At 43.9% G+C, this 10,565-nt stretch overlaps 1 protein-coding gene across 1 annotated transcript; it reads right to left on the bottom strand.

Moving 5' to 3' along the window:
- Positions 1–5,677: 5,677 nt before the first annotated feature.
- ccn1 (cellular communication network factor 1) lies at positions 5,678–8,184 on the bottom strand. The gene is made up of 5 exons (XM_018753157.2): positions 8,005–8,184; positions 7,574–7,787; positions 6,908–7,240; positions 6,590–6,792; positions 5,678–6,463 (listed from the first exon to the last, which is right to left on the bottom strand). The coding sequence occupies exons 1-5, from the start codon at positions 8,050–8,052 to the stop codon at positions 6,164–6,166; spliced, it is 1,098 nt and encodes a 365-aa protein (XP_018608673.1). The 5' UTR covers positions 8,053–8,184; the 3' UTR covers positions 5,678–6,163.
- Positions 8,185–10,565: the final 2,381 nt, after the last annotated feature.

Genomic DNA, 10,565 nt, shown 5'->3' with positions numbered 1-10,565 from the left:
AACGTGTGTCCTTCCAACAGTAGCCCCTTTGCGTTACACCTGAAGGAAGTATTTCGTAATTGCATTACCAGGAAAAAATAAATACTGGGAGAATATTTATTTTTCTTCTGAAGTTTCAGTGTTTCGTGCCAGTGCTGGGTGTGATGTCCATGAGGCTGATCCTGGGCCTCACTGTTTTTCTTTCCACTTTTTGGTGGTGATGTGATGTCTTTGATGCCGGTTACGGTCTTATTTTCCAGCCTCATGCTGGGAAGGGGAGCGCTTTGTTAGTGTTGTGTTCTTCCTTTATCAGCCCCACAGCCTTAATTCATCTCGAGATTTGGAGTATATGCTACATTTACTTTTTTAAATTGTGTGCTAAACCTGTCACTTCTTGTTTTAGACCCTATAAATACATGTGTGCCAGTGTTGGTACATATACATTCGTGTATATGGATATTTCTCTGCGTGTGCCTGTATGAAATTAAAGGTCAGTGATCGCTTCTGAGCCCATGTTTTGTTGTGTATTAAAAACACTGTCTGATTTTTGAAATGCCATCATTCTTTTTTTTCTAGCAACCTGTTTACACTGGTTAATTGAACTTAACAAACAACATTAAATCCGGGTGACGTTGATATGTTTCATAGAGTAAGGACATTGTTTGTACTTTCATAGCCAGTACATTAAATTGTGTTTGTCCAGATGAGACATTAAAAAGCTGAGTTTTTCACATCATTGTTATTCCAAGGGCTGTTTCTTTAACAAAATAGAGTACGTTTGGGAGTTCAGAAAGCTTAAAATTGTGTTGTGAGGTAATATTTAGTAATGAAAATGTGCCTGAGCAGCATTTTTTTGCAGGGGTCACATGGGATGATGTACTTTTCTGCGGGACTGTGGCATGCCCATGAGTTCTAAACAGTCCTGTGATCCGAACATAATGGTTCACTGGGAGTCATGCAGTCCATGCTTTGATATTTTCAATATTAGTACCCTTGCGCTGTAAATAAGACCGCCATCCCAGTCCTGGGCACAGCAGCAAACAGGAGAACATGCGCTAAGATCAGAAGAATGCTGTGGCCGTAAACACACTTTGACTTTCCCTGCTTAGAGGACAAGCCATGCTGCGTTTACAACGTGCAACTAATACAGGGAAATGCAACCTACCATGACTTTCCATTAGCAGCTTTGAAAAACAGAAGAAGCAGAGCTTTAAGGGTGCATCTCTTAAAAAGCAACATTAAACAGACACGCCAATACCCAGTTCACATGCAGTACAGCTTTCGCCTTTTTAAACCCATTCTCTGCCGTTTAATCTTCCCCTGTAAAAACTGTCCAAATTACTGATTACCCAACACCTCTATGGAACAACGGCCTCTGGGACTTACTTTAATAGGAGGTATTTTTAGTCATGGATGATGATACGCCAAAAACAACTTACATGTGGTAGAAAGGGAATGTGAGCGCAGTGCTTAAGTTAAAGCATATTAGAATCAGCGACACGACTGCAATTATATAATTGCACCAGGAGAACAGTTGGGAGTTTTAGAGTGCAGCTTTTTTTTTCTTCTGTGAGGTGGTTTTATTGCTCTTCTGCCAGATATGCTCTTCTTTGTGGTTGCTACGGTACCCGCAGCTTCCTAAACAAGACTTGCCAAAGTTTGAATTGCCAAAGCCGCTCATGCAGTAGGCTGGCAACTGCGGTATTCGCCCCAAGCTTGGGTTTGTTATTGAAACGTCTGTGTTCATGCTACTTACTCCCCCCTTCCCCCTTATTTGAAAGAAAAAAGAAAAAAAAAAACCTCACCATACTCATCTATTGACCCCATTACCAGCTTTTCAAATCATATGTGATGCATGATTACCTTTGGAATGAAATATAATTGGACTAGCACTGGGGGGGGCTTTTCATCACTGAAGATAGTTTGGAGTCCTAATGAGGGTGGTGGCATTACAAACGCAGAAACGAGCCATAGGAATTTGCTGGAATATGTCCACCCTGCACCCAGGCACGTTCTGGTTCACAGGGCACTGGATAACATTACAAAGGGCAAAAAAAAAAAAAAAAAGAAAAACAAAAAAGGCCAACATGAAAATTGTCAACAGAGGGGAGCACACAGCACATGCTTTCCGTCTGTGTTTAGATTTCCATTTTGCTGTAAATATTCAGCAAAACCACATCTGCAGAATACTAGAACTCTAAAAATGAACTCTTATATAACAAACCTACAAAGACAAGCCAGAAAAATATTAGCGTTTATATGATTTTCCGAGAGTTGGTTTTACTTTGCGTTAAAAAAATGCTGGAGTTTGGATAGAAGTCATCTTGCTCTTTTTAGTCATCCAGGTGTCCTTTAATTTTGAATTATGCAACATCTTTTTACTCAGCAAATGCTTTCAGGCTAGTGTGTCCTGGCTGTGACTTGAGCTCTGTCTGGAATGTGGCTTTACTGTTCACCTGCTATATTTCACACATCAAAACCTATATTTTCATATATTTAGTACTTTTGTAAAAATTACTATTTTTAGAGACTTTTTATAATTTTAGGATTGCTCTTCCAGTTTCACTTGATTTATGGTTTGAGTAACTTCGTTTTATGAAAACGGCTGTTCAGAAGTTCCAGCACTGCGCCAAGAGCTTCTCATGTTAAAGGACTGTATGCTGAAGAGCACCATATGTTGTTCCAATTCTTCTCTCTGCTGTGGTAATCTTACATTGCAGGGGTTTTGATGGGCTCAGTTCAGAGAAAGTTCCAGTCAACCTTTTGTAAACAAAGGAGGCAACCGGTCACATTCGTTCTTAAGAGTTATTTATTCCCAATGGTTACCGTGGTTTTGCTATTTTTAAGCTTTACGCTGCCTATTAAGCTTTGTGAAGAAGTGCACTTGGCCTCGTCTGATGGAGAACTATGCCGTGTGTGTGTAAGTAGTCCATAATGTGCAGTAAGGAAGCATTTGCTTACTTAGTTTCCATGACAATGAACTTCAGTGATGGGACAGGAGATCATTACAGATGTGTAGATATACTCCTCTGCTTACTGAAGCGTTGTGCTGCGTGTGTGTGTAGTGAAATACATGGAATGAATGGTCCTCCTCAAAGTTTTGGAGTCAACACACAGTCTGCAACAGGTTTAGGCAACTCATGTGGAATCTGACGGGAAGTTCAGCTCATAGGATAGAAATAAATTTGTCCTGAAGGACTGATGTACCTATATGCTGTGTCTATTGAGGGCTGCAGGGTTTCTGGGACTTTTGGCGTTTCCCAGTATTCAGTGGACTCAAGTTGTCGTCCTGATAGAAAACATCGGGTTTTGACTTACAAACAGCTGTTGACTCAGATGTGGCCCAAACAGTGAGTTATTTACATGTAAAAGCAGGTTTGCTTCCTGTTCAAATGGAAAACAGCAGACGTCTTTTACTGCACCTCTCAATCCTGTTTTGTATGAAGCTCACAAGCAAGAGAAAAGGAGGAAGAGGTGGTGCAGATGTACCTCTGTGGGTGCTGGTTTCCTTTAAAGCCACTATACTATCAGCTGTTGTGAATTTCTACCATCATTAGTTTAACTGTTATGATCCTTTTACATTGTTTTGTTGTCTTTTGTGGATGTCATATTTTAATTTCACACACACACACACAGATTAAGACCACTTGTCCCAAGCCGGGTCGCAGCGAACCGGAGCCTAATCTGGCAAGACATTTACATATTACATTTACATTTATTCATTTAGCAGGCGCTTTTCTCCAAAGTGATGTACATCTCAGCAAAAACACTTTGTACATTACATGAAGAGAAAGACACACAGCTGCAGACATGTGACTCTCAAGTAAACCTAGTTTGTTACCTTGATGCACCAATGTTCATCGCTCGAGTAGGTGCATAAAACACAGGATAGATCAGTCCTCCTCCTAATCACCTACTACCAAAAAAAAAGATTTTTTTAAAGAATAAGGTACACAAACAAAAAATCACATACAATGCCGGAGTAGCGGCTGTGTAAAGGGTTATCTGGGGAAGATCATGAGGTTACCGTGCATGAACTTTTACGCCATACATGAGCTGGAGAGATCTTGGGCAAAATGGGTCTGGAGGAGGTGAGTTTTCAGACCCTTCTTGGGCATAAGGCTGGACTGCAAGCGGGACTCGAACCCCAGACCGACCAGAGAGCAGGACCCGCCCAAGCCCTTAGTTTCTTGATTTTCTTTAGAAATTATTTATTTTTTTAAAAAAAAAAAAACTCTTTATTTCTTTCCTGGTAAGGCCTGTAAGAAGTAGCTTTTAAAGGTGTGATATAAAGTATTATTATACACACACAATGTTTACAATCGCTTGTCCAGAGAGGGGTCTCAGCAAGTCGGCGCCTAACCCCGGCGTCCATCACAAGGTACCTCAAGCAGGACTCAAACCCCAGACCCACCACACAGCGGGCCAGTATTATATCCTTGACATAATAATAATGATAATTTTATGTTAAGTATTACTACATCCCTTAGCAGTAGTTTACTGATTCTACTGGGAAAGAGATGTTTCAAGACTTGGATGCCTTATGTTGACTGTAGTGATGGAGTTGAGGAAGGTATTTGATTACTGAGACCAGCACCAGGTGGCGCTCTGCCGGGCTGTGTTCCGCTCCTATGGAGAGCTGTAAAAATTCCTTTTTGCTGAGGTTCTCACTAACACTGAATTTCAACTTTTGAGTAATAGACAGGAAAACAGTAAAACACATGACATAAGGTTGCCGTAGCTTCCAGCATGCTGTAATGCTCATTTATACCCTGTTAGGTACATTTAATGAACCTTAAATGTTAATGACTTTGTCATATAAACAGTGTTTTGTTAAAGAGTGATGTAATTAGCGGAGGTACATTTTCGGGCACATCGGTGTTGGAGGGATATTACGTGTTTCTCGGCTCCTTTTCTCCATGCATCGGGTTTATACCAGGAAAGTGTCAGTGTTGAGCTGGATTTTTTTTCATTCCACCCATTTGTTTGGTGGACATGGCAAGAATGTAAATGAGAGGTGCGCAGCCCATGCCCCTCTATTTACTGGTGAGTTTGGAGCAGCTCTTTTGTCTGGACAATGCTGTTCATTTGCCCTTCTCCTCTCCTACATCCCAAGAAGGAACCTTGAGGTTTCAGTATGTTTTCAGTAGGTGACCAACCTGAAGATGTGCCCTCAGGCACATCTGTGGTCCACGGAGCAGCCGTCACACTCACCTGTGCACTTTTACCTGGACTGACCAATAATCCATTGTAACTTTAATCTCAGGTGTGCAACTCATCTTTACCTTTGAGCATTTTCACTTATTTAAATGCATGAAAGCTCATTCAGAAACTAGAGCTTTTCCTTTCCTAACCCTCATCTTAGCATGGGGTGACTTACGAACTTTTGAGTTCAGGCTCATGTGAATGCAGTATTTCTCAAAGTCAAGATTTGAAGAAGTATTTGTACATAAAAACCCCCTTGTGTTTTCTAAAGGACCGGTGTAATGTTATACTCAGAATAAGCTGAAGTGATGCAGAAGGGTTTTACTTGGATGACTTTTCATAAATAAATCTTTTATTTATAACATATAAAATTAAATTCTTTTACAATTTATTCCAGTATGGCATTTAGTATTCAAATAAAGTAGCTACACTTTGATAAATAGAACAACATTCATTAATTCTTAAACACATCATCACCACTTTCAATGTTCTAATGGAAAAGTAATTTTATAGCTGCCACAAAATATGAACAGATTAGTCCACATCAAAAAAGGAATGTGAGCACGAACAATTTAAATGTTGCATCTTCAAAAAGTCAGATTACATGTTATGTGTATTTATACACATATGCATAAATACAAAGACATTACAATGTTGGGTCCTTTGATGTATTTGCAAAACAATATACACAGCAAGTCTTAAGTATTACCAACTCAATTTTACAGACATAATTACATACTGCTCCATAATGAAGCTACCGAAATAATGCTCCAGTATTACGAAGCAAGTCTTTAGAAGGAAATAATGCTGAAAGTGTATCCAGCTTAACAGTGCACTTCGTATTATAGCCTTCATGATATCCACTATTCCTTAGGAATTTGGACATAAAGGCGATTGAAATCAGTTTTGAATATGGAGCAGGTCCCTGGATCTCAGACTCTGCAGTCAGCAATGATGTTTCCCAGGGACTCGGGACAACTCAGTCCCTAAACTTGTGGATGTCATTGAAGAGTCTGTAAAAGGGGTAGGGGGCCTCGGTGTTGGGGCAGTTGAAGTTGCACTTGCATGACTGGATCATCATGACGTTCTTGTTGAAGGTGTCACCGTCTTCGCAGCGGAACTTGACACGGACCGTTCTGGTCTGCAGAGGGCTGCAGCACCGGCCGTCCACACAGGACCCACAGTACTTTGGACGGTACTTCTTCAGGCTGGAACAGCCGGCGTATGTGAACCTTACGGGCTTGCTGGATTTGTTGGTTCTGCTACACTTCTTTCCCTTCTGGGGAGAAGAAAAAAAAAAAAAAAAAAAAAAAAGCAAATATGTTAGCCAATACTTTCTGCTACTGGAGACTTACCATTTAAGTGCATTTGGGCTGTTTTACCCAGACGTGGACATTCTGCGTACCTTAAAAGTGGAGTACGATAACTGGCTGCAAGGCCTGATCTCGCAGATGCGCGTCTCCTTCACCAGTTTGCATTCACTGTTGTTGTTGGTGACCCTGGTGGAAATGCCGGTGCCACAGGTCTTGGAGCACTGAGACCACGCTGTGGTCTGGATGATGCACTTTTCAGTCTCGAACATGTAACCCTCGGGCTGGATTCTGAAAGCTACCCGACAATAACAGCAGTCATTAACTAAGCGCTCTTGCTTCCTGATGAAGTGTTACAGCAGAGCTGGTGGAAAAAGGGTGAACATGCAAGTTGTGCTTGGAAGGCTACTCACCAGGTAGAGACTTGAGTCCCCCTTTCACGAGGGCAATGAGCTCATTTCTGTTGGTGAGGTCATTCTCTGACTCATCCGTGCCGCTTTCCTTGCTGAAGATGTCCACCCCCTTGCCTTCGTCACACACCCACTCTTCGCAGCACTGTCCGGCTACCTTCACCAGGCGCGGGTTGGCACAGCCCAGGTTCGGCAGGGACAGCTCCTGGGGGCAGAGGGGGATGCAACCCACAGCCCCGTCGATGCACGTGCACTGGTGCTTGCAGTTGGGCTGGAAGCTCTCGCCGTTTTGGTAGATCTTGCTGTTGTATTCGCACGGTCTTCCTTCCGACTTGGCTGTGGAAGACAGGTGAGGATAAATGGTGAACCTGCGTGTTCTGCTGCCCTTCCTCCTCTCACCTGTGCACTTTGACGATAATATTTCAGTGTTCAAGCCCTCAAACAATAAGTTAGACTGATCACTTGTCTTGGTGCCCTGAGTTCGGAATCAGGTGGCACACGCGTGCAATCACGTGGTGCATATTTGACAGACGGAGCTCAGATGAATATAGACAGAGCGCCGCATTTCAGGACTGTGCCCGTGCGCTACCCACATCCAGCACTGCTATGCCTGGCCATGACGGGTTTTCCCGTCATGCTCTGCACTAGCCAATAGCCGACTTGCCGTACCTCGACAAATGCCTTTGGCGGCTCCGAAGCTGGCGCCGAAGTTGCACTCGAGCCCCTTGGTGTGGTCGCACGGCTCCGTCCTACTGCAGTCTTCGTTCAGCTGCCGCGCGCACACCCTGCAGCAGCCGCAGCCGTCCAGCACGAGGCTCACCCCCGGCGCGCACTTCGGCACGTCTCGCGGACACGAGCATTCGGCGGGGCACGAGGAGGACGCCTGAGGAAAGCGACAGCAAGTGATTATTAGTATTGCTACCACCTCAGGCGGGAAGAAGAAGCGACTGTAAACGAGTTTCCGCTCGCAGTAAGAGTGGACAATACGACGAGCAACGCTTCCACTACACTAGACTAGTAGTGTGGGAACTACGGGGACAGCAGCATTGTTACGACAGAATTTCAGTAGAAAAGTAATGATAAACTTGAAAAGAACTTACCAAGATGAAACTTCCAAAGACGACGACGGCAAACATGAAAGCGGACATGTTCGCTCTTTTTTTCTTCTCTTTTGCGCAGCGGTGAGGAGAAACGAGTAGCACTGCTAGTCCTCTGCTCTGCTTCGCGGTGCCTCTGACAGAAGACCACCTTCCCGTTGCGGACTGTAGAGGAGCTGCTCGCGACGCTCCTTTTATAGCGCGCGCCGGGGGCTGACGTAGCGCACCGCTCCGTTCCGCTGCTCCCAAACTATGCGAGGAATGTGTCTTGGCGCGTTTTCCAAGCGGAGCACCACCCTGTCTCACTGCTCTGGCTTTTTTTTCATCTTAAATGAGTCTCCCCCCCCCCCCCCCCCCCGTGCCGAGCGAAGTCTTAAGCTCTTTTCACATCCCGCTCTTCTTCATTCTAAGTTTGAAATAACACCCGTTTACACAAACACGTATTTCTTACTGTGCATTTTTTTTTTCTTCAGGTCAAAAGTTCACGACAAATCTCCCAATTTTATTACGCCGAACTGTCACAGTTCTTTGATGCACACAACATCCTTAACGAGACGGGAGAATACTTTTCTTTTATCGTGTGTTCATCTCTGCTTTGTTTTATATTTTCCGTTATCGGCAAAGTTGTGCATTTTTTTAACGAAAAAAAACCATTTTCTAAGCAATGAATGCTTTACAATAACATTTTAGTGATATTTTATCAGAGGTCGTGTTGGCTCGTGTAGCTGAATTGTACTGAAGCCTTTGGCTTTATGTGTTGAAACGTTCAGAACAGGAATCCCTCGCTTGCTTATTTATCTGAGTAAAAATATGAGATTGGCCCATTGTTAAAAATGCGGCATGTTTCAGGCTGGAAAGGTAGTGTTCGCCTTAGGTGAAGTTCTTTAAATGTTTTCCAGAGAAGACGATGGGAATATAGAGTTTACAGCTTCTATTTTTGGCCCGATATCCTCTTTATTCCATTGTACTAAGCAATTCCAGATGGGGAGCAGACTCTAGACGTAACAATATTACCATATTAGGTATGGCAGTAGCCTACATTATTAACATATTTCCAGTTCACTTAGACAACCACAAAGCATTCCTGACAGCTTAAAGGCTTGTTAAATATGTTCCACATACAGGAAATTCCTTCGCTTTTCTTGGGTTAATTTACTTTTCACGCAGTCTGTCCATCACAGTTCGGAAAGAACACACACTCACACACACACACACACACACACTCGCACACAGCACTGATCCAATTTTCCACATATAAGATGTTGCTTTGGGGAGGAAAAAAATTGCAAAGTGGTCGGGTCTCCTTTTCACCGGGGCTCAAATAAGTGACATTCCTGTGAAATTCTTAAGATAAAAAAGTTTGAAGCCGGACTTGAGCAGGAGAAGCGGCGACTGACTGAAATTTCGTGCCGCGCTCGCGGTGCAGAGCGGGCGCGCGCTGGCGGAGCGACTGACTTAGTGAATGAGTGACTTAGTGAGGATCCGTTCGGTTTTCACATCATTATAGTTCGTGTTTGTTGTGGCGAAAACAGAGGACTGGCCATGAATGAACTTAAAAAGAACACGCTGACTCTCCGGGACTCGGCCGGTTACGGTGCCTCCAGGTGGAGGGGAGGGATGATGATGAGCAGTTCAGGTGAGTTCGAACTCCGTTGATGATCGCTTTTATTCTCCTCCTGTTCTTTCTTGCGTCCGTTTACTGCTCGGATCGATCGGACGCCACTGTCACTGTGCCGTGCTGACACTTAGCAGCTCATCTATGACATATGCATGTCATGTGGCAACCACGTTTTGAGCGAAGACCCTCACTGAGCCCCGAGCGTTGGCTGCCGAGGGTCCGACACGACGCGACTGCAGCGCGGTGTCAGTGGAACCCAGGGGCGGACGAAGGGTCTCTTTCACGGGTCTAGTTATTTAGACCTTGTTTCCATATCAAAACACTAGATGGTGGTATGCAGTGAGTGACCGAAAGCACCATTTCATATATACACATACAGCACACTGTAATTTACCTCTCTGTAACTCTAAGCTTCCCGAACACGTCACGTTCTTACACGTATCAAACTGTCAAATTAATTATGTATTCATCATTTTTTACGGAACACTTTTATGCTTTTCAAATTCATTAGTCTAGTGACGGGAGCCACGTGGTGTAAAGACCCTGAGAGTAAGTGACGGAGGGGCTGCTTTCGGCCCGTTACGGTACTGTAAAAAAACAGTGTACGCGTTGTGGCGCTCCGCTACTTCCCTGCCTGTGCTACGGCTTCGCGCGGGACTTTTATTATTATTATTATTAATTTTTTAAAATAAAGCTATGAAGTCGAGGTCTGCATCAGTCTCTGTGAATTGTCTCACAGACAGTTGTGTGTGTGGTTTGCTCGACACTCCCCTCGATGTACAGTGAGGTGTGTTTCCAGACACTTCGTTCAGAATCTGCCCCACTTCTGTCATGATTATTTTGAGGTATCAGTTTACTGATGGCTTCCCCCCCCCCCCTCACGGATCTTCAACCCCGGGCTCGTGGCCACAAAAGGGGGCGTGTCCAGCCAGTGTAAAAGCCGCGC

The sequence above is a fragment of the Scleropages formosus genome, chromosome 3 (assembly GCF_900964775.1).
Source record: "Scleropages formosus chromosome 3, fSclFor1.1, whole genome shotgun sequence".
NCBI lineage: Eukaryota > Metazoa > Chordata > Actinopteri > Osteoglossiformes > Osteoglossidae > Scleropages > Scleropages formosus.
The sequence above is the reverse complement of the archived record's forward strand: the minus strand, read 5'-3'. Positions and strand labels throughout refer to the sequence as shown.

Excerpts from the sequence above, each read along its gene's own strand:
- ccn1 (XM_018753157.2), bottom strand. The coding sequence starts at position 8,052 with ATGTCCGCTTTCATGTTTGCCGTCGTCGTCTTTGGAAGTTTCATCTTG. Across the intron at positions 7,788-8,004 it reads TCTTTGGAAGTTTCATCTTG|GCGTCCTCCTCGTGCCCCGC; the intron begins GTAAGTTCTTTT and ends CGCTTTCCTCAG. Across the intron at positions 6,793-6,907 it reads GGGACTCAAGTCTCTACCTG|CTTTCAGAATCCAGCCCGAG; the intron begins GTGAGTAGCCTT and ends ATTGTCGGGTAG.